This window comes from Lutra lutra, chromosome 4 (genome assembly GCF_902655055.1).
Source record: "Lutra lutra chromosome 4, mLutLut1.2, whole genome shotgun sequence".
Classification (NCBI taxonomy): domain Eukaryota; kingdom Metazoa; phylum Chordata; class Mammalia; order Carnivora; family Mustelidae; genus Lutra; species Lutra lutra.
The window spans coordinates 84,032,000-84,059,049 of NC_062281.1; the positions used below are offsets into that span (position 1 = coordinate 84,032,000).

Consider the following 27,050-nt stretch of genomic DNA (forward strand, 5'->3'; position numbering starts at 1 on the left):
AGTGCAAAAAATTTTTTTCTGGGATCTATACAGACCTCAAAAATTTACTTCTTTGTACTTCAATAGTTGGAAGTATGAATCACATTTAGGGATGATATCAGGACTATACATATTGGTATTTGGGATTAAGCAACTAGAGATTCTAGATAACACAATCTGAGTGGGTGACATATGATAAAACATAACAAATTATTTTTATGCCCCAAAGAATTTTTCATTAAAGGTAGCAAACATGATGGTACAGAAGAAAGAAAAGAAAGAAGAAAGAAAGAAAGAAAGAAAGAAAGAAAGAAAGAAAGAAAGAAAGAAAGGAAGGAAGGAAGAAAGAAAGAAAGAAAGAAAGAAAGAAAGAAAGAAAGAAAGAAGAAAGAAAGAAGAAAGAAAGAAGAAGAAGAAGAAGAAGAAAGAAAGGAGTGTTGCTGAATGAAGTTTTTGTTTTTCAGACCATGATGGGATCCAGTTCACAACTGTAGGGTTGGGACTCAGAAGAATGAGGAACTTTTTTCTAAAATCTATGAAAGAAAATTCATAGGCACAGATGAAAATACACACATAGGGTTTATCTATTTGAAGTTTTCTTCCCATTGAACTTTACCTATTTTTCAGAGAAATAAGAATTAAGGCCAAAAGCTTTGAGTAAAGATGGGGAGATGTTTTTGAAAGCTTAAGAAGAAAGAATTCAGTATGAAATAGTCAATAAAGTAGTAGAAAAGGGAATGTACCTGGAAATGTAGAATGATTCCTGGGCAGCATGGAAGGTCCACTCAATACTAAAGGGAATGAGTACAAAGGGAAATAGTAACTTGGTCGTACATTTTTTCCAGCAACATTAAGATGCATAAGTGCTATATTAGACTGTGAAGTGTTGCATTTAATAAGAATATGTGGTTCAGTGAAGGAAATATTTTAATGCAAGACAGGTGGAGGGAGCTGCAAGCTTATAAAAAGTAATAATGGTAAAAGGATATAAGTTGGATCAGGAGAGAAGTGAGGACAAGTTTGAAGGACAGTGGAAAGATGCTAAGATGAATGAAATGGCATAAATTAGGCTGAGAAATTTTAAAATTAGAATAAGAGGTCCCACACATTTCAAAGATACTTGCCTTTCAGTACATAGCACTAACTTCTTTGAACACATGTGACTCTCTCCGGGTGGGATTGCTCTGTCTGTGGGAACATGCCACACCTAAGTGTAGGGAAGTCTGCGCACTTTTTATAACAGAAATCATCCCTCAACAAGTAATAAGAACTAGTAGATAAGTATTCCATCTTCTCTTTTAGTAAAATTGTGAGATATTCTACACAGTACTCAGAGGTCCCCACTGAGACAGGATTGATACTTACATTGGGAAAGCCAAAACATTTTATTGTACCTGTTAGGGAGGGTTGCTGTGGTCAATTGATTATAGGACTCCTGGCCTAAATTGTCTTAGTGTGTGTTCAAATTTACAGACTCTCCTGTGATATTTTCTGTAGTCCCGGGTTGAATAATTGGAATCAATACATATGGCAAATAGCAGAAGGTCATAATGTTTCCTAACCTGTGTATTAAGACTAATTTAATAAAAAAATTCCAAGATTAAAAAAAAAAAAGTTTGAAACACTAGTGAGAAACACAAATGAAGCCATGAGCTGTGGAAAGACATACTTAATCTTAGGGGAAAATAATTCAATAAAAATGAAAATTCTCCCAAGTTTTGAAATTTAATGCAATAACAATGAAATAGCAACAACATTAAAAAAATAAGGGGAAAAGGCAAAGTTTTCAAACCTTATATAGAGAAATAAGAAAGAGAGAAAAAGGATATTTCTGAAGAAAAAAAGTATGGAGGGAAAATTGGTTCTGGGGAGATGGAGCAGACACATTCCTCCCACCAATTAAAACTAACAACCCTGGACATTACCTACAAAGCAAATACAAGAAGTCTCTAAAAAGGAATGGCTAAGATTCTTGGATTCAAGAAAGAATGTGGTGGTGAGTTCCCTGGGTTTAATTTTTCCTTCATATATCTCAAACTGAATATTGGAGAAGTCAGCAACCAGGAAATACCAACAGGCAACAAAATGAAGCAAAACCCAAAAAGAGCAGACAAAAATAAAAGTCCAAGGAAAGTCTGCAGAGTCAGATCCAAAGCACTCCAGACAGAATACTTCTAACAATAATCATTCTGCTGCAGCAGAATGTGGCCACACCTCCCTCCCTGCCAGCAAAGGTGAATGGGGCATTATATTCTCACTCTTGCCAGGCTGTCACAGGTACCCCAATCCTTGGCACTGGTGTTGGAGAAGGTATTCCAGTGAAGAGCCAGGATGTGATGGTCCCCAAGCTCTTGGAAGCTTCCTAGGTGTGGTTTAAAACTGGCCTTATTCAGAGCAGGGAAAGAAGAAGGAAGAGAGGCAAGTACTTGAGATGGGGAAGATGGGGATAGGGAAGATGGGAAAGGGAGCAGGCTCAATAAGCAAGGGAGCTTACCTACAAGGCTTGTCTTGGGCTGCACAAGACAAGATGTCTGCACCCGCCTGCCATATTTTAAGTTATGTAGTTTTCAGATCTCAGCACCATGTCAACCTCTCCAGGCTGTGTCCTTGGAACAGCCTCTGGGAGTGGAAAGGCAAGCAGAATACACATTCTGAAGATGGGAGGAGTGGGATGCCTCTGACTGCCTGGTCTAGCTCACAGATCAAACAGCAGTCATGTACTCTTGGTGACCTCCCTTGACACTCCACCTCCCAGTGACCCACTCTTACAATTTCATATGTACCCCTCCCCCTCCCATCTTATGCATTCTGCCCTGAGGTGTCAGGAGTTTCATGAGGATGGAGGTGGCCTTTTGGAAGCTGCCTGGCTGCACTAGAAGCAGAAGCCACAGCAACAATACTGGCTAATGCAAGAGAAACACAGATAAAGACAATGATTCCCAAAGTCAGTGACAACTTTTTTTCCATGAGCCCCATGATCTGAACCACTGATAAATCTCTTACACTGGGACATTCACTTATGTCCTCATGTGGCTTAATAAAAATGATATATTAGTAGACTCATGGGTATGAACACATGCATTCTGTTTGGATAACAGTACAGCTTTCTCCTTCTGAGACAGTTATAATGTCCAACGCCATCCTATATTTGAGGACGGTTCTTTTCATCCATGTCCCCAGTGTTCAGTGTTCAGAAAGGACAGGTTTTGTTACTACCATTCAAGACCCTCTGGCAAATTTAGTAAGAGCTTCTATATATGTTATAACATCCTCCAGGCCCGTGGAGGGAACAAAGATGGCAATCAATGATTAATCAGTGGAAAACAGAAAGTGTCCACCTGGCCTTGAGGAGAGGGAGGCTGGCAGACTTTTGGATTGTGACCAGGTTGTGCATACCATATATGTTGGGAAAGCAGACAATTAGGTGTGAGGAGATGGACTGGGAGTGGATATGCCAGACCAGGACTCCCATCTTCTCCCCTCTTTCAATGGTGGATATTCCATTCCAGGTATAGTACATTTAAACGGGTCCAGCTTGTACCAGGGAAATGGGGTCCCACTGGAGATTGATTAGTTCCCCTTCATCCAAGGGTACAAACTAATGGACCCATTGCAAATTCTAGTAGGTAACTCCTTTCCTAAGTGTGATGGGCTTTGGGGTTCTCAGCAGCATAGCATGTGGATCCATGATGAGAGTTGGGGCAATGGTTGTTTCCTGTGACTGCTATACCTTTATGGTGTTGGGTGTCTCAGCAGAGATCCCCAGCCTGTCACAGGGAGCAGCAGGCCTCACTGGTTGATCATTCGAATGTATTAAAGCCTGGGACAGTACTTTAGTCCACCCAGCTCAGGTGGTTGTACCTATTAACAATTTAATCTGCTAATATTCAATTTTTCCTTTTTACCAACCCTGTCACATATAGATTTAGAGGAGATGGAGCCTCATTTAATTCTATGTTCTTTTGCCCCATCTTACATATCATGACCTCTGAAATGTAACCCCAATCACTGTCTATTCCATGAGGGTATCCATATATAACTCAGCTTCTGTAATGCCCTAATGGTGGTAACCTGGTTTGCATCTCAACAGAGGAAAGCTTGGGTCAGCCAGATCCAGTGTCCACACAAACCAAGCCATAAATAGAACTCTCATTTAGAGGGAGGGGACCAATATAATCAATTTGCCAATCTCTTACTGGTTGGGAACTCCAGTGGATGGTCCAATCTCCTTTGGCAGTTGCCTTGTGCATTGTCTAAAACACACAGGACATGGCATTACTGCATTAACCAAGTCACTATACTTCAAGGGTGCATCATCATGCTTGGCAACACACCATCTCCTCTGGGGACTGTGGTCGCCACTCTTTCTATGCACCCAATCTGCTGTAATACTGCAGGGTCAGTTCCTATAGTTTGTACACAGCTAGGGCATAATATTTTTGATTGCCAGGGAGTATCAGTGGCTTATGAACCAGGATGTGCAAAACAGTGAGGATTGCCTCAGGTTCTTGCAGATGGACTCAAATGCCTTTCCACATATCTAAGCCCTTTTAAGGGTTTATATATAATCATCTACCCCTTGGCTTTTATTGTCCAAGTCAGACTGTTAATCTTTTCAGAATAGCCCAAATCTCCGTGCAAGGGGATCATCAGTCAAACCACTCTGACTTCAACCCACTGACTGCTGTGGTTCCTCCCTTCCTGACAGGCCCCACTCAAAGTAGCACTCTGCACACTCCTAGGAGCTGTCACTCTGTAGGGGTCTATCAGACTCCTGCCACCTTCCAGAGCTGGGACCCAAAATCCTAGGGGCATGCCCCCTTTTGTTGTCTTAGCCCTAATGCCTGACCCACACCTTCTAGAGTCACAGACACATCTAACTCAAATGGTGGTCCTGCCTGGGGGATGTGCAGAGCATTAGCCTCGTTCACCGGTATTTCTGCCTCCTCAAAGGTGGTTTGTTGCTTTATCCCTACTCCCACATTTGCCCTTTTTTAATGAGGTAGTATAAACAATGGGGACACTACAAAGAGTAAGAAATGAAAGTCCTCCAAACCCCGCAAATCCTACAAAGGCTTGTATCTCCTTTACATTTTTAGGACTTGGTTAGGCTTGTATCTTATCAAACTCAACTTCTGGGACAGCATGAGTTTTACCCAACCAAAGGACTCCCAAAACTTTGTGGTAGTACATGAGCCTTGAGTTTTCTGTGGTTTATCACACATCCTCTCCCTCACAGATGTTTCAGGAAAGTCTGCAGAGTGTCCTGCAGCAGGGAGATGTCTTCATATGTTGATTATGTTATTACTTTAATGTGGCCATTTACTGATGTGGGGAAGGAGGAAGGGGACAGCTCTCGTGTTACCATCTCAGGACATATTGTGAGGATGCACAGGTGGCTTTAGGGAAGCACTTGAAAGATTTATTATTGTCCCTTCCACATGAAAAAAAAAAATGATGTTGGCTATATCAGAAACTCTTCGAAGACTTTTTGTCAAAACATTGGAGTAGAACAGTAAGTGTCAGCAAATGGCGAAGGACTTAAAAATGGTTATGGTTAAAGATATAATGGGAGTTTATTATAAAACAACTGACAAGGGAATTTATTGCTGTGACATGCATTTTAAATTTATGAATGATAACATTAAACCAAGATATATCAGATTTTTGGGGATTTTACATAAACAAACTCAAAAAATTTATCATCACCTCTATTTGACATTTCCCATGAAATTTAACATACACAAAAATTACATAAAAAATTACATAGTTGTAGAAATTTTTAATTTAATCTTTTAATTTAATTTTTAAAATTTAATCTTTTAGTGGAGACTCCATTCCTTGACTAATCAAAGACCTGGTAAAAACAAAACACAGAATCTTTGTTCTCTAGGCAGATTACATCAAAGGTAAAATCAAACCAAAACAAAACAAAAGTTTTGTTATTTTTTCCTTAAAAGTTTTGTTATTTTTTCCTTAACAAAAGTTTAGTTATTTTTTCCTTAAACTAAGACAACTTTGTTCTTCTAACAGAGAGAAAACCAAGTTTTTGCACCAGTATACTTTTGGTATTAAAATTATTCTCTTTCTTTCCTTCTTTTTCTTTCTTTTTTTTTTCCCCCTTTTTAATTGAGGGCAGTGTTTTGGTTATCTCTTAGGGTGTTTAAGACAGGACAAGGTTTACAAAGGTTGGATAAAGAAGTCAAGTTTTCTCCTAGGAGCTTTGAGGTAACTGCTATTTAAAATTTTCTTTAGTAGTAGGGGTCAGACAACATGAAACATTGTTGATTCACAATCTCCTCAGGAGTTTCCCAATTATAATCTGAACTTAACCCTAGTATGCAGGGCAGGGACAGACTGAAGAAAGAGGCAGGCTACTCCAGGTTGGTAGCGGACAGTTTTAATGAGCAAAGGCTTGTCTTGGACCGCTGAAAGATGAGTAAATGTCTGCACCTGCTGGCCAAATCTTAAAGTTTATATGGCCTTAACTGGACTCAGGGAGGTATACTGTTCAAATGGCTCAACACCACATCACTATCTCAAGGCTATGTCCTTGGGGAAGATTCTGGGATGGAAAGGCAAATGGAAAGCAAATTCCAAGGATGGTGGAAGGGGGGGAAGCCTCCAGATTGCACAGGGTCCAGTTCATGGATCAACCAGCATTTACGTCCCATCAATGACCTCCCCAGTAGACTATCATCCCCACTAGCTCTTAATAAATCTCCTCACGCTTTTTGTCATTGATGACCATAAAAGGGCCCGTACTTCCAATACCATTCAACATTAACATGGGAGATCTCCTCCCCAGTGGGTGCTGTCAGTTGAGGCCAGGTGGAGAGTCAGGATTATGGACCCACTGAGCAGTAACAAGGAGCTCCTTTCCTCCCAAGTGTTGAAGAATCCTAGTGCACAGGCTGGGTTCCCACATACACCTAGCAATGTTGAGGTACTGCCCTACTACCACCCCTTGGAATCGTGTCAGAGGAGTTTAAAAAAAAAAATCTAAATAACTAAGAACCAGGAATATCCCAAACTGAATGAGAAAATTTTAAAAAGCCAATAAATGCCAATGCTGAGATAAAACAGATGTTGAAATCATCTGACAAGAATTTCAAAGCAGTCATTATAAAAATGCTTCAATGAGCAATTTACAAACATGCTTGCAACAAATTTACAAAAGAAAAACATAGTCTCAGCAAAAATAGAAAGAAGTATCAAATGAAAATTTTAGAACTGATAGTTACAATAAGCAAAATTGAAAGCTCTAATGTGGGCTCAACAGTAGGATGAGGGGGACAGAGGGAAGCATCAGTAAACTTGAAGATAAAACAGTAGAAACTACTCTTCATGAACAACATAGAAAAAATAGACTAAAAAAATGGCCAGAATCTCAAGGATTTGTTGGACTATAACAAAAGATTTAACATTTGGCTCATTTGAGAGGAGGAGGTACAAAAGGCTTTCCATCTCTTGAGTTTTCTAAATGATAATTGATAATTGAAGCAAAAATTAGATAGCACTACACACTTATCAAAACAACTAAAATAACAAAAAAGTGATAACACAATTTGGAGAAGATATAGAAAAACTGAATCACTCATGCCTTACTTGGGGAAATGTAAAATGGTACAACACTCTGAAAAGAGCTCTTCAATTTCCTATAAAATCAAACTACCATATGACCCAACGGTTACATTGAGCATTTATTCTAGAGAAATGAAAAGTCATGTTCAAATAAAACACATGTATACCGATGTTTTTTTCAAGTTTGTTTAACCCTACCTGGAAAGATGCCCTTCATGCAATGAATGATGAGACAAACTGGTACATTTAGAAACTGGAACACCACTCAGCGATAAAATAAATGAGCTATTGACATACAGCAACTTAGAGAATCTCAAAGCAATGATGTTGAATAATAATAATAATAAATCACAAAAGGTTATATCACATATATACCGTATTATTCCATTTGCATATAATTATCTAAATGATAAAATTTTAGAGATGGAAATATGTTAATGATTGCCAAGGGTTAAGGATGGTGTAGAGGGAGAGGTATAGGTAGCAGAAGGGAGGGAAATTACTGTTGATGGGATAGTTCTGTATCCTTGAATGTGAGGGTAGTGACACAAATTTACATGTGATAAAATGGCATAGGACTATAAACACACCTTATATCAATATCAGATTCCTTCTTTTAATATTGTTGCATAAAAATTTAATTTGTTTTTTTGACACAGAGCAAGAGAGCATAAGCAGGGGGAACAGCAGAGGGAGAGGGAGAAGCAGGTCCCTGCTGAGCAGGAAGACCCACGCAGGGCTCAACCCTAGGATCCCGGATCATTACCTGAGCTGAAAGCAGACACTTAACAGACTGAGCCACCCAAGAAAGGAAATTATTAGAAATTTGAAAACTTTGTATGAACACTTTTCAACAAAAGTAAATGCTTTACCTATCAATTTCCTAATTGTTGTAAAATTCTATTCCATTTTTAGGAACTATTGGGTGAGCATTGTATATTTTAGAAATCATACTTTTGGGAAAAATGCAAAACAGAATTTTTTTTTTTTAAAGATCATTCTTAAAATACAAAATACATCATATAAAACCTAAAGCAAAAAAAAAAAACCGGGGGGAGGAGTCAAGATGGCGGAGAAGTAGCAGGCTGAGACTACTTCGGGTAGCGGGAGGTCAGCTAAATAGCTTATCTAAAGATTGCAAACACCTACAAATCCAACGGGAGATTGAAGAGAAGAAGAACAGCAATTACAGAAACAGAAAATCAACCACTTTCTGCAAGGTAGGACTGGCGGAGAAGTGAATCCAAAGCGACGGGAAGATAGACCGCGGGGGGAGGGGCCGGCTCCCGGCGAGCGGCGGAGCAACGGAGCAAAATCAGGACTTTTAAAAGTCTGTTCCGCTGAGGGACATCACTCCAGAGGCTTAACTGGGGTGAAGCCCAGGCGGGGTCAGCGCGGCCTCAGCTCCCGCAGGGTCGCAGAAGGATCGGGGGTGTCTGAGTGTCGCAGAGCTTACCGGTATTAGAACGGGGAAGCCGGCTACAGAGACAGAGCCGAGGAGTGACTCTCAGCTCGGGGTCGCCTTGAACCGGTCGCAGGCTCGGTCAGCTCGGAGCACGGCCAGAGGCCAGGGTGGCGGGAGTCATTGGGCGTGTTCTCTGAGGGCGCACTGAGGAGTGGGGCCCCGGGCTCTTGGCTCCTCCGGGCCGGAGACCGGGAGGCCGCCATCTTCATTCCCGTCCTCCGGACTCTACGGAAAGCGCTCAGGGAACAAAAGCTCCCGAAAGCAAACCCAGCAAACCCGAGCGGATTACTCAGCGCGGCCCCGGGTAAGGGCGGTGCAACTCCGCCTGGGGCAAAGACGCTTGAGAATCACTACAACAGGCCCCTCCCCCAGAAGATCAACGGGAAACCCAGCCAGGACCAGTTCACCTACCAAGGAGAGCGGCGGAATTCCAGAGGAGAAGAAAGCAAAGAACGGAACTCATGGCTTTCTCCCCATGATTTTTTAGCCTTGCAGTTAATTTAATTTTTTTTCTCTTTTTCATTTTTTTTTCTTTTTCTCTTCTTCTGCTAATTTTTTTTTAACTTTTACCGTTTTCTTTTTTTAACGTTTTTAAAATAGTATATCTAATATATATATTTTTTTTCCTCTTTTTATATTTTTTCTTTATCGGCTTTCTTTTTTTTAATAGTTTCTTTTTTTTTCTTTTTTTTTTTTCTTTCTTTCTGAACCCCTTTTTATCCCCTTTCTCCCCCCTCACAATTCGGGATCTCTTCTGATTTGGCTAAAGCATATTTTCCTGGGGTTGTTGCCACACTTTTAGTATTTTACTTGCTCCTTCATAAACTCTTATCTGGACAAAATGACAAGGCGGAAAAATTCACAACAAAAAAAAAGAACAAGAGGCAGTACCAAAGGCTAGGGACCTAATCAATACAGACATTGGTAACATGGCAGATATAGAGTTCAGAATGACGATTCTCAAGGTTCTAGCCGGGCTTGAAAAAGGCATGGAAGATATTAAAGCAACCCTCTCGGGAGATATAAAAGCCCTTTCTGGAGAAATAAAAGAACTAAAATCTAACCAAGTTGAAATCAAAAAAGCTATTAATGAGGTGCAATAAAAAATGGAGTCTCTCACTGCTAGGATAAATGAGGCAGAAGAAAGAATTAGCGATATAGAAGACCAAATGACAGAGAATAAAGAAGCTGAGCAAAAGAGGGACAAACAGCTACTGGACCACGAGGGGAGAATTCGAGAGATAAGTGACACCATAAGACGAAACAACATTAGAATAATTGGGATTCCAGAAGAAGAGGAAACAGAGAGGGGAGCAGAGGGTATATTGGAGAGAATTATTGGAGAGAATTTCCCCAATATGGCAAAGGGAACAAGCATCAAAATTCAGGAGGTTCAGAGAACCCCCCTCAAAATCAATAAGAATAGGTCCACACCCCGTCACCTAATAGTAAAATTGACAAGTCTTAGTGACAAAGAAAAGATCCTGAAGGCAGCCCGGGAAAAGAAGTCTGTAACATACAATGGTAAAAATATTCGATTGGCAGCAGACTTATCCACAGAGACCTGGCAGGCCAGAAAGAGCTGGTTGATATATTCAGAGTACTAAATGAGAAAAACATGCAGCCAAGAATACTATATCCAGCTAGGCTATCATTGAAAATAGAAGGAGAGATTAAAAGCTTCCAGGACAAACAAAAACTGAAAGAATTTGCAAATACCAAACCAGCTCTAAAGGAAATATTGAAAGGGGTCCTCTAAGCAAAGAGAGACCCTCAAAGTAGTAGATCAGAAAGAAACAGAGACAATATACAATAACAGTCACCTTACAGGCAATACGATGGCACTAAATTCATATCTCTCAATACTTACCCTGAATGTGAATGGGCTAAATGCCCCAATCAAAAGACACAGGGTATCAGAATGGATAAAAAAAAAAAAACCCATCTATATGTTGCCTACAAGAAACTCATCTTAAACCCGAAGACACCTCCAGGTTTAAAGTGAGGGGGTGGAAAAGAATTTACCATGCTAATGGACATCAGAAGAAAGCAGGAGTGGCAATCCTTATATCAGATCAATTAGATTTTAAGCCAAAGACTATAATAAGAGATGAGGAAGGACACTATATCATACTCAAAGGAACTGTCCAACAAGAAGATCTAACATTTTAAATATCTATGCCCCTAACGTGGGAGCAGCCAACTCTATAAACCAATTAATAACAAAATCAAAGAAACACATCAACAATAATACAATAATAGTAGGGGATTTTAACACTCCCCTCACTGAAATGGACAGATCATCCAAGCAAAAGATCAACAAGGAAATCAAGGCCTTAAATGACACACTGGACCAGATGGACATCACAGATATATTCAGAACATTTCATCCCAAAGCAACAGAATACACATTCTTCTCTAGTGCACATGGAACATTCTCCAGAATAGATCACATTCTTGGTCCTAAATCAAGTCTCAACCGGTATCAAAGATTGGGATCATTCCCTGCATATTTTCAGACCACAATGCTCTAAAGCTAGAACTCAATAACAAGAGGAAATTTGGAAAGAACCCAAATACATGGAGACTAAACAGCATCCTTCTAAAGAATGAATGGGTCAACCAGGAAATTAAAGAAGAATTGAAAAAATTCATGGAAACAAATGATAATGAAAACACAACGGTTCAGAATCTGTGGGGACACAACAAAAGGCAGTCCTGAGAGGAAAATATATAGCGGTACAAGCCTTTCTCAAGAAACAAGAAAGGTCTCAGGTACACAACCTAACCCTACACCTAAAGGAGCTGGAGAAGAACAAGAAAGAAAGCCTAAAACCCAGCAGGAGAAGAGAAATCATAAAGATCAGAGCAGAAATCAATGAAATAGAAACCAAAAAAACAATAGAACAAATCAACGAAACTAGGAATTGGTTCTTTGAAAGAATTAATAAGATTGATAAAACCCTGGCCAGACTTATCAAAAAGAAAAGAGAAAGGACCCAAATAAATAAAATCGTGAATGAAAAAGGAGAGATCACAACGAACACCAAAGAAATACAGACAATTATAAGAACATACTATGAGCAACTCTACGCCAACAAATTTGACAATCTGGAAGAAATGGATGCATTCCCAGAGACATATAAACTACCACAACTGAACCGGAAGAAATAGAAAGCCTGAACAGACCCATAAGCAGTAAGGAGATTGAAACAGTCATCAAAAATCTCCAAACAAACAAAAGCCCAGGGCCAGATGGCTTCCCGGGGGAATTCTACCAAACATTTAAAGAAGAACTAATTCCTATTCTCCTGAAACTGTTTCCAAAAGATAGAAATAGAAGGAAAACTTCCAAACTCATTTTATGAGGCCAGCATCACCTTGATCCCAAACCAGACAAGGATCCCAACAAAAAAGAGAACTACAGACCAATATCCTTGATGAACACAGATGCAAAAATTCTCGCCAAAATACTAGCCAATAGGATTCAACAGTACATTAAAAGGATTATTCACCACGACCAAGTGGGATTTATTCCAGGGCTGCAAGGTTGGTTCAACATCCGCAAATCAATCAATGTGATACAACACATTAATAAAGAAAGAACAAGAACCATATGATACTCTCCATAGATGCTGAAAAAGCATTTGACAAAGTACAGCATCCCTTCCTGATCAAAACTCTTCAAAGTGTAGGGATAGACGGCACATACCTCAATATTATCAAAGCCATCTATGAAAAACCCACCGCAAATATCATTCTCAATGGAGAAAAACTGAAAGCTTTTCCGCTAAGGTCAGGAACACGGCAGGGATGTCCGTTATCACCACTACTATTCAACATAGTACTAGAAGTCCTAGCCTCAGCAATCAGACAACAAAAGGAAATTAAAGGCATCCAAATCAGCAAAGAAGAAGTCAAACTATCACTCTTTGCAGATGATATGATACTATATGTGGAAAACCCAAAAGACTCCACTCCAAAAACTGCTAGAACTTGTACAGGAATTCAGTAAAGTGTCAGGATATAAAATCAATGCACAGAAATCAGTTGCATTTCTCTACACCAACAACAAGACAGAAGAAAGAGAAATTAAAGAGTCCATCCCATTTACAATTGCACCCAAAAGTATAAGATACCTAGGAATAAACCTAACCAAAGAGACTAAGCATCTATACTCAGAAAACTATAAAGTACTCATGAAAGAAAATTGAAGAAGACACAAAGAAATGGAAAAATGTTCCATGCTCCTGGATTGGAAGAATAAATATTGTGAAAATGTCTATGCTACCTAAAGCAATCTACACATTTAATGCAATTCCTATCAAAGTACCATCCATTTTTTTCAAAGAAATGGAACAAATAATCCTAAAATTTATATGGAACCAGAAAAGACCTCGAATAGCCAAAGGAATATTGAAAAAGAAGCCAAAGTTGGTGGCATCACAATTCCGGACTTCAAGCTCTATTACAAAGCTGTCATCATCAAGACAGCATGGTACTGGCACAAAAACAGACATAGATCAATGGAACAGAATAGAGAGCCCAGAAATGGACCCTCAACTCTATGGTCAACTCATCTTCGACAAAGCAGGAAAGAATGTCCAATGGAAAAAAGACAGCCTCTTCAATAAATGGTGTTGGGAAAATTGGACAGCCACATGCAGAAAAATGAAATTGGATCATTTCCTTACACCACACACGAAAATAGACTCAAAATGGATGAAGGATCTCAATGTGAGAAAGGAATCCATCAAAGTCCTTGAGGAGAACACAGGCAGCAACCTCTTCGACGTCAGCCGCAGCAACATCTTCCTAGGAACATCACCAAAGGCAAAGGAAGCAAGGGCAAAAATGAACTTTTGGGATTTTATCAAGATCAAAATCTTTTGCACAGCAAAGGAAACAGTGAACAAACCAAAAGACAACTGACAGAATGGGAGAAGATATTTGCAAATGATATATCAGATAAAGGGCTAGTGTCCAAAATCTATAAGAACTTAGCAAACTCAACACCCAAAGAACAAATAATCCAATCAAGAAATGGGCAGAGGACATGAACAGACATTTCTGCAAAGAAGACATCCAGATGGCCAACAGACACATGAAAAAGTGCTCCACATCACTCGGCATCAGGGAAATACAAATCAAAACCACAATGAGATATCACCTCACACCAGTCAGAATGGCTAAAATTAATAAGTCAGGAAATGACAGATGCTGGCGAGGATGCGGAGAAAGGGGAACCTCCTACACTGTTGGTGGGAATGCAAGCTGGTGCAACCACTCTGGAAAACAGCATGGAGGTTCCTCAAAATGTTGAAAATAGAACTACCCTATGACCCTGCAATTGCACTGCTGGGTATTTACCCTAAAGATACAAACGTAGTGATCCGAAGGGGCACGTGCACCCGAATGTTTATAGCAGCAATGTCTACAATAGCCAAACTATGGAAGAACCTACATGTCCATCAACAGACGAATGGATAAAGAAGATGTGGTATATATACACAATGGAATACTATGCAGCCATCAAAAGAAATGAAATCTTGCCATTTGCGACGACGTGGATGGAACTAGAGGGTATCATGCTTAGCGAAATAAGTCATTCGGAGAAAGACAACTATCATATGATCTCCCTGATATGAGGGAGAGGAGATGCAACATGGGGGGTTGAGGGGGTAGGAGAAGAGTAAATGAAACAAGATGGGATTGGGAGCGAGACAAACCATAAGTGACTCTTAATCTCACAAAACAAACTGAGGGTTGATGGGGGGAGGGGGTTGGGAGAGGGGGTGGGGTTATGGATATTGGGGAGGGTATGTGCTATGGTGAGTGCTGTGAAGTGTGTAAACCTGGCGATTCGCAGACCTGTACCCCTGGGGATAAAATATATGTTTATAAAGCTGTAAAAAAAAAAAAAAAAAAAAAAAAAAAAAAGGATGAATACCCAAGTTTTGTAGCAACATGGACGGGACTGGAAGAGATTATGCTGAGTGAATAGGTCAAGCAGAGAGAGTCAATTATCATATGGTTTCACTTATTTGTGGAGCATAACAAATAGCATGGAGGACAAGGGGAGATGGAGAGGAGAAGGGAGATGAGGGAAATTGGAAGGGGAGGTGAACCATGAGAGGACTATGGACTCTGAAAAACGATCTGAGAATTTGAAGGGGTGGGGGGTGGGAGGTTGGGGGCACCAGGTGGTGGGTATTGTAGAGGGCACGGATTGCATGGAGCACTGGGTGTGGTGCAAAAATAATGAATATTGTTATGCTGAAAAAATAAAAATTAAAAAAAAAACCCTCAGGCAATAATAAAAACTCATAAGTACATGTTTTCATTTTTGTTTCCTTCTTTAAAGCTATTTTAAACATTTTTGTTGTTCTACTTTCTTAAAGTTTAAAGACTCAGTGGTTATTTTTAACTTCAGCATACCAGTTATTCTTCCCTTCTACCATTCCACAATCTGGAAACTTCATTAGAGGGTGTTTAGCAGACTCATTTCCTCAGCTCTACAGTAGAACTAGTGTGAATTCTAGCCTGCCCAAAAGTCACAGTGAAGTAAGAATTTGGAAGACTGGAGTCTAGTTGAGTACCTGTCATATGGCAGACATACGAGAAATAATCACTGAATGAATACAACAAATATCACTGTGGGTAATCTTCTTAATCTACAATGATATAAATTATATTCATGTACTACTTTTGAAGATTAGATGATTTATAAGCCAGTTTTCTATATTTACTTTGAAAGCCATAGTGCTAATCACAGAATCACAGAAAAAAAAAATTAAAATCAAATAAGCACTCTAGGTGTTTTATGTGACAGATATGCAATGGAGATAAAAATTATCATTTTTTTAGATTGCATTTATTTCTAACATAGGTAATAAGTGAATTAGGACTGAAAAACAAGAAGTTCATTTTTTTTAAAGATTTTTTTTTAATTTATTTGACAGAGAGAGAGAGAGAGAGAGATCGCAAGTAGGCAGAGAGGGAGGGGAAAGCAGGCTCCCTGCTGAGCAGAGATCTGGATGCCGGCCTTGATCCAGGACCCTGAGATCATGACCTGAGCTGAAGGCAGAGGCTTAACCCACTGAGCCACCCAGGCGCCCAAGAAGTGCATTTAAATTAAAAAAAAAAAAAAAGTTTTTGAAAAAAAAAAAAAAACACAAGAATTAGTTTTCTGTCATCATTAACATTTGAGGATATAGAAGAAAACTACCTACAAAAGTAGAAAATCCTTCCAAATCCCAATCTTTCTTTCTTCAGTCTTTGAAGTCGATTAATTATGCATGTTCTCCTCTAACCCTTTGTCACTTAAAATGACCCTATATTATGTGACTTATTTCAAGAATTACTCACATGTTCTCTTAGGCCAATTTGAGCTTTTCACATCTAAAGTTACAACCACAGCAAAACATATGCTTGTTTCCCGAGTTCTGGGAGAGGGACAGTTGCAGTTTGACAACCTAATAAAGCCTTCTATATATTAGATACAATTTACCAGGAGCCCTTATTAAGGAACGAGATTCTTAGGTCTCAGCTCAGGACCATTGATTTAGAATTTCTGGAAGTGGAGCTTTGACTTCCATATTTTATCAAACCCCACACATTGTTCTTAGGCACACTGAGTTTTGAGAACTGCAGGGGGGCAGCTTTGCTAAAACAAGTATCTTCCTCTTTAGGCAACAATCAAGGCTCTTACAGATTGTTACACTGTTGTAATATGCCTCCACCCTATACCTGTCATTTTATTTTATTTTATTTTATTTTATTTATTTTATTTATTTTATTTATTTATTTTTAAGATTTTATTTATTTATTTGACAGAGAGATCACAAGTAGATGGAGAGGCAGGCAGAGAGAGAGAGAGAGAGAGAGAGGGAAGCAGGCTCCCTGCTGAGCAGAGAGCCCGATGCGGGACTTTATCCCAGGACCCTGAGATCATGACCTGAGCCGAAGGCAGCGGCTTAACCCACTGAGCCACCCAGGCACCCTATACCTGTCATTTTAATTACTTAGCATTAGAGAAGCTATTATTGCCATTTGAAGAAACACAAAGTGTTTCACCCAAGCATTGTAAATAATGAATTAGAATAATTAGCTGTAGAGAGATTTGACTTGTAATTTAATATTTTCTGGAGTTTTGAAAGGGCAAGGAGTATGGAATAGTGTTAAAAAGTTGTTTTCAAAAGGAAAATACTTGGTTGAATTGGAATTAATTGGTCAGTTACAGATTGGTTAAACTTTTTAAAGATAAGTGTAAGAAAAATTAATTCACCTCCACATTTCCCCAAATTTCTATTCCAGTCCTACCCTGCTGCTTTGAATGAGGCCTGCTTTGCTTTCAGGTTGGGTTCCTGTTTCTGGAGTCCAGAATGCTGGGCAGATTGAACTCCTGTATTTGCCATCAAGCGGACTCAAATGTGTTTCTACCTCAGGGACTGCAGAGAATGTCAGCCAGACGTAAGGAAGCTAGAAGGATGCTTTCTGCAGAGTAGAAAGAATAATATGGTGTCCTTCCAGAATATTAAGCAGTATCAGCAGTAACAGGAAATAAATGGATATGTGAAATCCATCTAGGATCACTAAGAAAAAGCGACATGATCAGTTTACCTTATGAGCTTGTCTGTCTTCTCTCTTCATGCTAAATTCAGCTTGAAATTTGAAGATGGACAGCTCTCTAAATGTGCTTTTTAAGATTGCATAAATATTTTCAAGGTAGTTGTATTTGAAAATAAAATGCTGGTCACTCTTCCTTGCAAAGGAATTTCAAAATACTAACCCTTGTAGTCGGTTGACATACAAATCATAGTTCTATTAACTGTTCAATCATTGATTTAAAAATGTCTGCTAGGCACATAAAAAGGACAAAATACTTATGGAGCTTACATTCCAGTTGGCTGTTAATCAAATAATTACTATAATGCAAATGATATAGCATATTTTGGGTTTACAACCTGGACCCAAATAAATTTCAATCTATCTAATTAAAAATGATGAAGCAAAACTTGTATATCTGATCTATTTAGATGAAACTATAACTAAAAAATTCAAATCATTTTTCCTGAATAGCTGAAGTACATATTTGGTTAAAATGAATTTAATTAACATGTACTAAAATGTTGAATGAAAATTGTTTGAAGCACTGTATTAGAATCACGTACTTTTCTCCCCTCCACCTTTTGGAAACCAGGTAATTATACTGTAACAGGAGAGTATTTTTCAGACCTCCAAACTGAAATACATTGTTTCTAAACTATTGAGGAAGGAAAGTAACTATGTAGCATTCTCTTCCCCTAGTTTTTTTTTTTTTTTTTTTTTTTTTTTTGGTTTGGTTTGGTTTTATTTTTATGAAATAGTTGTAGGAAAATGTTTTTTGAAATGAAACTCAGCAATAATCTTTAAAATAATAGCCATTTGTTTATCCATTTGGTATGAGAGGTGGGGAAAAAATGACAGGATAAAACTTATACTGTAGTTTAGAAAATTATTTCAGGGACTGGAGACGCTCATGAGACTGTGCCCACAGGATTCAAGGCATTCTGAAGAGCTGTGGGATATGTCTGGTGACTTTACATGAATGTTGCTATGCAGTGTGATTTTGGACAATGGTCACACTGAAGGACTTTAAGAAAAAATTACATAACCTCAAATCTGACCAGACTATTTCTTATCCTGATTTTAGTTGGGAAGAAACACAGCAGACAATTTGACCCCTATAGAAAATACCAAATTCTTGTAAAGCAGCTGTTTCTTGAAAATAGTGTAACAGGAAACTAGATACATTATGTAGAGCATAGTAAATTGCACTTTTTTTTTTTTTTCTGTCTAGAGCGCTTTTCACCAAACTGGCTGCTTCCCCTCTTTTAGGATTCAGTCCATGCCCAATTCTCAGTGAGGCTTTCCTAACTACACCAATTAAAGCAGCCCTTCCTCAACCTTTGTCCTACCTCAATCACTCTCCAACAAATGTACTTATTTCCTTTACAGTGCTTGCCACTGCTGGAAAAGGTTGTCTTTATTGATGTAGTGTTTACTCTTTGCCAAACACAACACTTCTTGAGAAAGGAGCCAGCTCTAGCTAAAGTACCATTGTCATTCTTTTGACAAGTATTTGTTGATCTGTCAGAAGCTGGGTATAAAATGTCGAGTAGAGCAGACATGATCCTTGCCCTCATATAGTTTATGACCCAGTGGGAAAAGTGTATTCTAGTGCAGCAGAGAAAACAAACACCTAGACAAACAAATGTAAAATGATAACTGTAGGAAGAGCTAGAAAGGAGAGAAAATGGCTTATGAGATCCTATAATAAAAAATCTTATTAAGTAGATTAGAGAAGTTTTCTCTGAGGAAGAGACTTTTAAGCCAAGATTTAAAGGATGAACAGACATTAATTAAGTGAAGAGAGTCCAAGCCTATTGAGCTACACAGCAGGAAAGAAGCTGATGCATATGAGAAACTGAAAAGAGAACTGACATAGCCGGAACCCAAGATGCCTTGGGGAGAGAGACAACAAGAATAGACTATGGAGATCTGCATGGGCTGGGATATGTGGGGCTTTCTGTGAGTTGTGACTTTAACCTGAGAATCATGGGATTATTGAATATTGTGGGTGTGCTAGTGTGTTGGGGTGTGTGTATGTGTTTACAGGGGAGTATAATCAGATCTGTGTTTTGTTAAGATGACTTTGATTGACCTGTAGAGGACATTCAATTGGAGAGATCTAAAAAAGGGGTGCAGGTAGACCATTTAGGATGTCATGGCCATTTTTCTCAGGAGAAATGATAAAAGTCTGGGTTCGGGTAGTGCTGATGGAAAAGCAAATAGGTAGGTAGATCCAAAAAAAAAAAAAAAAAAAAAGGAAAGAAAAAACACAAACATGTGGTGTTGGCTTAAGTTTAAAGGCAGATATCATGAATAACAAACTTGTTTGATGGGATGAATGTGTAGCCATTTTCTGAAAAAGAAGAAGTAATTGTGAGCTATTCAATCCTGAGCTGGGTTTTGGCATGTTCATTTGGAGGATGTCATTGGGAGGATGGATAAATTATGATTCTACATTTTTTGAGTTTCTATGTGTGAGAAGTTTGGCTACTCCATTTGACTTAAACAATTACTTTCCACTACTGCTTTTTAATAGGCAAACGGGATTCCTGAATTTTATTTCCTACAACCTTAACTTCTGCATAAGGTATAATGCACCAAGTAGGCCGAAAATCCAGCTACATAACTTTAACTGTACTAAGAATTCATGAATTGGTTGTTGCTGATTTTATCTGTAAAAAAAAAATTGTGTTCAGTATCTTTGTACCTGCTATCAAAATCATATCTTGGGATGCCTGGGTGACGCAGTCGGTTAAGTATCTGCCTTCAGCTCAGGTAGTGATCCCAGGGTCCTGGGACTGAGTCCCACCTTGGGCTCCTTGCTCAGCAAGAACCTGCTTTTCCCTCTGACTACTGCTCTCACTCTCTCTGACAAATAAAATCTTTAAAAAAAAAAATCATCTCTCAAAAATTTAGTGGAACTTCAACATATAATTTCACAGAACCTGAACAGAAATAGTCAAAACTTAGTTGCATTTAATACAGACATCCCAGCCAAGTCAATTAACATTTCATAATATCAAATTAGAGTGATTATAGCACATCTCAAGTCATATGGAGTTATGGCACCCCTGTAATATATTTAGCCTCCACTATTTGTTATCCAGCCAATATATAACAAAGCCAGGCAGGGGATGTTTGAACTAAAATAACACAGTTATGCTAAGATATATGTGTGAAGTACCTTTTAAACGTATCCTCAAAGTGTCTGAACTGTAGAAAAACTACATAAGAAATAACTAACTAGAATTTATCTAGAAGATTTAGTTTTTCTCCCTTTATATCATCCTCACTCTGTACAAACTCTGGGATAGCACACAGGAATCCTTTCAATTTTTTTTTTTAAAAATTCACCTTAACATTAACATCCTTATATATATATATTTTCAGGATCTCTATCATCTATCTCTCTATCATCTATCCATTTATCTATCTATCTAGTCATCCATCCATCCATCCATCATCTATTCTCACATATATATGTGTATTAACCACTCTAAAATGCTTGATAACTATTTATGGTCATTATGTTTGACTAAAAATCTTATGTAAAATCCAACTACTTTAAACAATAACTTTTCACAACAGTAACAGTAATCTAAATTACTATAAAAACAATAATTCTGACACATGCAAAATATACAAATACATAGGCAAAAGGTATAATTTAATAAATACTATCTTTCTGAGTGAACACAATAAATATCAACTTGATATCTTATTTGGGGAAATTCATCAAATAACCTAAACAGTCTGTTCACACATTAAGTGGCTAAGAAAATGGAATTTGTGAATTATCTTAAAGGAAAAAACAAAACCTTCCACGATTTACCATGTTGTTTCATCATATTTTTCTCTGACTTTAGAAAAAAAATTAATCTTCCATAACTGTAATTTAATTTTATACTAAAACCAAGTGAGAAATATAGTCCAAAAATTTAATCAGCCTCTACCAAAAAAAAAAAAAAAAAAGTATAAATGCAAGCAACCACCAGAAAAGCAATAGCATGTAAATAATGATGGGCCAACAAGGTATACGAGTCTCTTCATTGACAGCAAAGTGATAGGAAAACACAAAATTGAAGAAACATATGTCGCATTTGGAAAGAGTAGTAAGTAATTGGTCAGTTGTGTCCATCACTGCAAATGATCAGTCCTGATATTTTCTCACGGTTATACAGCTGGCTAAGAAGAAATTCTTACTAACAACCATGTGTGCTCTTCTGGATGTTTAATGCAACATAAGATTAGTGACATCAACCTGAGTGAATTCACCATCCATAATTTTGAAAGTCTTACATCTTCATTGAAAAATATTTGCAAGCAGTATACAGAAACCTTTCAGCTGAAACTCATTTAATATTGTCTACCCCGTATTGAGCATATTGAGGAAAGAAGGGAATATTCTAGCCAAAGTAGGGGATATTTCTGTTCACAAAATGTGTCCAGTGCTTCTTTTTTTATAATAACATCCATTATTTTCTAATTATATGCAAAAACATCATATTAGAAATTTAAGAAGATACAGAAAAAAGATAAAGAAGGAAACGAAAATCACCTATAAGTCTATTTCCAGAAATAGTCACTATTACCATTTTGGTGTATTTCTTCTCAGTCTATTATTACGGATATGTACATATCTAACACAACTAAAATCACACCATTTATAGATTATTCTATATTGTTAAAAATTATTTAAAATCATTAATTTTATTTTTTATTATGTTCAGTTAGCCACTGTATAGTACATAATTAGTTCTTGAAGCAGTTTTCTATGATTCGTTAGTTAAGTATAACACTCAGTGCTCATCACAGCACATGCCCTCCTCAATACCCACGAGTTGTAAAAGTCTACACAATAACAAATTAAATATGTATACAGGAGTATATTTTAACAGTAATATATTTATGGGGATGTTTTCTATTTCCAATGTTCATGATTAGAAATACAACTTTTGCAACTGCTCTCTACATTTCTTAATTCAGTGACATTTAAATCATTCTTAAGCATCAATGTTTCACTTTTTAAAAAAAAGTTTCACCTTTAAAGGTATATTAGGTCATTCATCAGACATATAGAGTACCTACAAATTTTTAGAAACTTTTGAAAACTTTTTGAAAAATAATGTGGATTTTAAAAACAGTCTACTTCAGCCTGCCTCCTTAGCGCAGTAGGCAGCGTGTCAGTCTCATAAAAACAGTCTACTTCATACAAATCACTACATTTAAAGTCTCTTATTACTTCAAAAAGTCACATGTTTTCAAAAGCATTCTTTTTTTTTAAAGATTTTATTTATTTATTTGACAGAGAGAGAGAGAGATCACAAGTGTGCAGAGAGGCAGGCAGAGAGAGAGAGGGAAGCAGGCTCCCTGCTGAGCAGAGAGCCCAATGCAGGGCTTGATCCCAGGACCCTGAGATCATGACCTGAGCTGAAGGCAGAGGCTTAAGCCACTGAGCCACCCAGGCACCCCTTCAAAAGCATTCTTTTCCAATGTTCTCCATGTTGCGCTGATGCCACTTGCAGCAAGTCTGTATAATGAGGAAAATGCCTAATCTTTTGCCGTATGGGTGGCTGTAGAGATACTATCCCAGAAATGTGTTCTCAAGCAGATTTCTGTCTTCTTATAATGAAGAAAAGTCATCTGGAATAGCTTAGTACTGAAAGGTGTGGTTCACAAATATAGCACCTTCACAGGTAGAGTCTTGTTGATTGTCAGAATCAACTACTAGTGCTGTATAAAATAGTCATCAATTACAACAATGTTCATTGAATTGTCATACACAGTTAGCTAAGAAATGCTTAGCTGCAAGTTGTCTTTATAGTCAAAATAAAGTGGAAAAATGAGTGAAACAGTTACCTAGGTAGTTCAAATTAATATACTTAATAGAGTGAAAAATACATGTTTTCAACAATTAACCTCACTTTTTTCTCTTTGATTTTTAAAATTATCAATATTTAATTGATTATATTTCAAATTTATATATGTAAAAAATTCATTAAAACCCTTATGTTAGGATCTATGAAATCCATTATTACTCTTTTTATTCTATTTAGTAAATAGTCATTAGTTAAGTGTGTAAAAAAGTAACTATTTTAGAGACCCTTAGAATAACAACTGTGTTATCCAGTGTGTTAGGGTTCAAAACATGTAGAAACACTTGTATGCAAACCCACCAATTCAATATTGTATCTAGTAATTAGCACCGTAAGGAGGCCAGTCAAAGCCAGGAGTGGGACTAACCTAGGTTGTCTAGGACATGGACTAAACAATTGTTTTCTGTTTTTTGTTAAGGTAGTATCTGATAGTTTTCTCCATTGGAAAATTACTATTTTCCCCTTTGAAATTAATAAATATTTGTGGAGAGACACTCCCTATAAATATTTATTTGTCACCATTTATTTTAGCACCCATTGTTAATCCTTGCTTAGAATAGTTACTACTGTAAAATATGTCAAAAGGTAATTCTCTATCATTCCTTCTAAATTTATTAATTGGAATACTGCAATAAAGAACTTTCCTTTTATTAGAGTAAATAATTGTTATATGTTTCCTGAAAGTACTAGAAAAACAAATTTAGAACTTTGCCTTTGACTCCCAATCCATAACCTCTAAACAATTATAAAAATTGGCATGCGACTTTCAATTTCTCTTTAGTGACAGAATTAGAAGGAGTGCTCATGATTTGACTGACAGTTAACAAAAATGGGGGAACATATGTCTTCTCTATCTCAATCCCCCAAGTATGCTTTATATTAAAGCCGTCACCACCCTCAAGAAACAACTGTGATTTATCCCTAATGTTAACATAGTAATTACTACCTATATTTTATTCTGATAAGGAAATACCTTTATCAGAGAAAAATTAAAACGTACCCACTAGCAGACAGATCTTCTCTTCTTACATCTGAAAGGACAGGGTCACAATGGAAAAAGGATTTAAACCACCAGCTGGATTCTTCCACTTTCAGTAACCCTATCAAATAAAAGTCATATTACCCCCTTCTCAAACATATTTGGAAGATTAGAAACAAGGAAAATAATGAGGGTGATGCTGATAAGAAATAAACCAAATACCTTGTTGGGATTTGTCATCAAGTATGATGTTAACAGAATCAGTTAAAGAGCTAACTGAAGAAATACTGGCCTCTGTAAGAAATAAATGGGAATCAATAAACAAATAAATAATGGCCAAACACACATAGGCATATTGTTTATGCATAAACTCCCAATTATCAAGTAACATGGTTTGAAATCAGTTACTCCTGGATCATTTTCATGAATCAAAAAATGGATTGAATTGTCAATTAAGAAGTTCTGGAAAAGGCATATTGCATGTTTTTTTAAGTTTAAGATAATTTTTAAAGATATGTCATAACCTATGAATGTTCATTCCACAAAATTTTGATGGTAGAGCTTATGATACACCTGTTGGTAGTAACACTCGGGTTTTCCAGATAGTCATCATTTTTCTCTTGTCTGCATAGACTTATTAGCTGCCTTCCTGTTTTGCTACTTTATTTTAAAGTCTCTCTGCTTTCTCTGAGATCCCTTACTAATTTTCTGGGATCTCTTCATGCTTTTCTGGTGGGCAAGTTCTTGCTAATATCCATGGGCTATGTTGACCACCAGACCAAGCCTGGAAGAGAGGTACTTGGAAGAGCAATAGTCTCCTAGCACACTCTTACATTTTCTATTAATAGGGTATATTTATTTCCATGCTGGACAATGCTGTCTCTCTCCATAGATATAGATGTAGAATTTAAAATATAAGTATCATCAAATTCAAAATCTTAGTACAAAATCAAGAATGAATATTAGAAATATTACATGGGCATATATTTAAATTTTCTACAAAAGTTACAAATTTAGAAATAAAGGAATTATTTCTAAAGAATAAACATTTTATTTGTTTTATCATACTTGTATCTTAGACCTGTAAGTATTCTAAGTGATCAGAATATAAAAATAACTTTTATAGGTATAATAACACTAAGTAAATGGAAACAGTTTAACAATTTTGAAAAAGAAGAAGTTAATAAACATTTCCAACTTTTATCTACAAACAAAACATGAAATTAGAATTTTCTACAGGTGGCATATTTTCATTAAATGATCATTTGTTTCTGAAACGATTGCTTCATTCTAGAAATTTCCAAATTTTCCTTAAGAAGCTATGATTTTCTATTCAGCTATGAATATTCACAGATGGATAGATAAATAAAGATAAAACTGCCAAACAGAACCTGACCTATTATCCAAGAGAAAATGGAAATTAAAGAATCCTTCAAGCAGTCATGTTATCCCTTCTTTTCTAAGAAATACATAGTATTTTCTTTATGTAAAATTATCAGCTTTTAATGTATCCTATTAAATGCAAGATACATGAAGTTAAAACAATTATGAAACATAAGCTTATTTTCACTTATTTATAAGTGTAATAGTTTCATCAATATGCTATAATATATCATAGTTTAAACAAAGAGCTAAGCCTTGACAATATTGATTCAGAGGGGTCTGAATGAGTTCTATTCCTATTTTCTTCACTGTCACAAACAATTGTCAAGCCTTGTCCCTGAAGTTCTGACCAAGACACGATATGTAGGTTAATAATATCTCAGAAACATTACCTCAAATCACATTCTCTAGGAATATAGTACTCTAGTGATGATACAACTTACTTCGATAATACTGATTTTTGGCCAGCAAGCAACCAATGGAAGGTACTGATGCCATTGTTTTCCCTGTGCAAAAGCGCCAGAGAGACTGTGAACAACAATCTGGAAACAGTGACAAGGAAAGAGAGGTTGTTAATTGCACAGAGTTTCCTTTCATAAATATATCTCCAACTACAAAAAATGCCCACAACTTGTTCGATCTGAAATAATCCTATCAGAAAAAAAAAGTGTTAACACAGCCATGATATAGTCACTCACCTATTTGTTTTCTCCAACTTGTTCTTTTAAAATAAAAGTGTTCTAAGTATTCCTCAGAAAGCATGCACTGAAAAAGTGGAGGTGATCCAGAAAGTACTGAGTTCTGCAGGCCAGGAGCACACTGCAGCAAATGTGGGTGTGCTCCGGGACCCCTGAGCACACTTTATATTTAGAAGGTTGAAACCTGAGCTGTGGGCACCACAGAGGGAAGTGAAGCTCTTCATCTGTCCGCCCTTCAGCATGTCAGAGTGCCAACCAGGGCTGCTGGCAGCAGGGACAGACTCTGTAAGGTCAGGGCTTATTACTGCTGGTTTCTGCAGAGTGGAAAGTGATGCCCATGAATTCTCTTGGCCTTCCATATTATCTCACACTGGGGAAAGCACCAGTCTAGGTACCATTGGGGTTGGGGGTGGGTGGGTTACCGTGGCAGCCAGTCTGCAGGCCAGCTGAGGGAACTGGTCATACCCACAGAC

General features: G+C 37.5%; 1 protein-coding gene across 2 annotated transcripts; it reads right to left on the bottom strand.

Annotated features, from left to right (window-relative positions):
- Positions 1-21,287: 21,287 nt before the first annotated feature.
- Positions 21,288-26,749, bottom strand: PPDPFL (pancreatic progenitor cell differentiation and proliferation factor like). Of its 2 annotated transcripts, none has more exons than XM_047728717.1 (5): positions 26,578-26,749; positions 26,323-26,421; positions 24,719-24,790; positions 24,522-24,617; positions 21,288-23,374 (listed from the first exon to the last, which is right to left on the bottom strand). In XM_047728717.1, exons 1-5 carry the CDS (start codon positions 26,639-26,641, stop codon positions 23,295-23,297), a joined length of 411 nt encoding a protein of 136 aa, XP_047584673.1. In that variant the 5' UTR covers positions 26,642-26,749; the 3' UTR covers positions 21,288-23,294. The 2 variants fall into 2 exon arrangements, with proteins under 2 accessions (XP_047584673.1, XP_047584674.1); XM_047728718.1 differs by having other exon boundaries at positions 24,518-24,617; positions 26,578-26,739.
- Positions 26,750-27,050: the final 301 nt, after the last annotated feature.